Raw genomic sequence first — 2,206 nt, 5'->3', positions numbered from 1 at the left:
GAGCTTGTTTGTGCTCAGCATGCTGAGACTGAAGTGCCCAGCTCGGGGTGCAGCACTGCTGCATGGGTAACTTGCCATGTTTGTGGCTAGCTTGGACTCACTTGGGAGCAAGAGGGAGGTGTGAGCCCTGATGTGAATAGGGGCCATTCACACATCCTCAACTGGAAGATAACTCTGCTCTTCAATGAAGAGCTGTTTGCTGGTAGGACAGAGCCCCCAGGCTGCTGCCTTGGCCTGGGGTCTGGCTCTGGACTGAGTTGTGTTCAGGCCTGCTGCTGCTGCTGCAGGGAAGAGGGCTCGGAGAGAGCTCTAGCATCCAGGCTCTGTTGCGGTTTATCAGTGCCAGATCGCAGGCTCACATCAGGCAGTGCAGCACTGTAGCTGCTGTGGGCTTCCCTTCCTCCCTGAAGCCCTCCCCTCAGGGATGAGGACAGCAGTTAACAGCTCATCCATGTGCAAGAGTCTGGGCTACTAAGTCCTTCCTCGCTGTAGGATGGGGATTGATTCGAGTCAGGGTTGATCGGAAGGGTGGGTCCCCTTTGGGCTGAGCTGCAGCAGGCCAGGAGTTTCCATCATCTCATCTCCTGTATTCCAGGTGACTTAACCAAATTTGGCCGAGGTGATGCCTCTTCCCCTGCTCCTGCCACGACTCTGGCCCAGCCCCAGCAGAGCCAGACGCAGACCCACCACACCACGCAGCAGACGTTCCTGAACCCGGCGCTGCCTCCTGGCTACAGTTACACCAGCCTGCCCTACTACACAGGGGTACCAGGGCTCCCCAGCACCTTCCAGTACGGGCCCGCCGTGTTCCCTGTGAGTTCCCCGGGGACAGGCTGTGGGATTTGGGCAGGACAGGCAGGACAGAGAGGCCTCTCCTCACTCTGCTGTTCTCCTTCCTGTAGGTTGCTCCTACCTCTTCCAAGCAGCATGGTGTGAATGTCAGCGTCAATGCATCAGCAACCCCTTTTCAGCAGCCCAGTGGCTATGGCTCTCATGGATACAGCACTGGTAAGAGACCCAGCGTCTACTTCAGCAGCAGGCACTGACGCTGCAGTTCCCAGTCTCTCTGGCCACGTGAGGGGGCTGCTGTCTTGGTGCCTCCAGCAGCAAGGGAGGAAAATGGCCATGGTGCAACTCCCAGGGGATTTGATTCTCCTTGGAAAGGCCCAGGCTTGTTCTGCATCCAGGTCTGGAGCAGGTTTGAGGAGTACAGAGCACTCTGTGCCTTCCTCTGTGCCTAGCAGTTGGATGGGTTGGGCCTTGCACTTCTGTCAAGGGCTTTTTTTTTTTTTAATGCCATCTGTAATCAATAGAATAATAATTGTCCAAGATTGGAGCCTGGGAACTGGTTTGACTCCTGTGTTGGACAGACTGTGCTTCCTAGAGAAGCGTCCTTGATTCAGAGATATGAGGAAGTCACAAACCTGCCACTTGTCTCTACTGGTGTCACTGGTTAATGTATGCCTGGGTTTGGGTCCCCCTTCCAGCCTTTAAATCCTGGTGTGCTTTTGTCACTGCATTAGAGCCCTTCAAGGCACAGTTTTCCCTTCAGCTCTGCCCCAGATCACTGGTGCTGAGTCTTTCAAACCTCTTTCATTTCAGCACCTTTTCTAGGCCTTAAATGATTGCTGAGGCTTTCCTCTGTCCCACCACCCTTGAAAACACGGGCTGTGAGCCGGTGTTGCTGCACCAACCACACCAGCCCACAGCTGAGTCCCCTTTACATGCAGTTGCCTGTTTGACTCCCAAGGAGTTCTCTTGCCACTGTGCTACGTGCCTGGAGCTCGTTTCCTCCTCTCTCTGCTGCATCCCCCCAGCTTTTCTCAGAATTGCTGTTTTTTGGGCTCTTCAAGAACATGCATTTCTCTGGGTGGCAGCAGGAGGCATTCAGAAACCGCTCATGTCCGGAGCAGAAGAACTTCCCCTGGTACAGGCCCTTTGCAGCTTGGCCTTGCCAGAACCCTGCTGCCCAGGATGTGTCAGCTCGTTTCCTCCTCTCTCTGCTGCATCCCCCCAGCTTTTCTCAGAATTGCTGTTTTTTGGGCTCTTCAAGAACATGCATTTCTCTGGGTGGCAGCAGGAGGCATTCAGAAACCGCTCATGTCCGGAGCAGAAGAACTTCCCCTGGTACAGGCCCTTTGCAGCTTGGCCTTGCCAGAACCCTGCTGCCCAGGATGTGTCTGTCTCCAGCCCTTCCCTGGCTGCC

The 2,206-nt window shown here is 55.2% G+C and overlaps 1 protein-coding gene across 1 annotated transcript in view; it reads left to right on the top strand.

Moving 5' to 3' along the window:
- UBAP2L (ubiquitin associated protein 2-like) overlaps positions 1 to 1,008 on the top strand; it is a gene marked incomplete at its 3' end in the record, with an annotated part of 20,419 nt that extends 19,411 nt beyond the window's left edge. Inside the window, exons 23-24 of the mRNA XM_010010876.1 lie at positions 596 to 813; positions 903 to 1,008. Of these exons, the coding sequence (XP_010009178.1) occupies positions 596 to 813; positions 903 to 1,008 (324 nt within the window). The remainder of the gene's footprint in view (positions 1 to 595; positions 814 to 902) is intronic.
- Between the last annotated feature and the right edge of the window lie 1,198 nt (positions 1,009 to 2,206).

Source organism: Nestor notabilis, unplaced genomic scaffold (genome assembly GCF_000696875.1).
Source record: "Nestor notabilis isolate BGI_N333 unplaced genomic scaffold, ASM69687v1 scaffold8350, whole genome shotgun sequence".
In the NCBI taxonomy this organism is placed as follows: domain Eukaryota; kingdom Metazoa; phylum Chordata; class Aves; order Psittaciformes; family Psittacidae; genus Nestor; species Nestor notabilis.
Note: the sequence above shows the minus strand (reverse complement) of the source record. Positions and strands in the feature narration are given on the sequence as shown.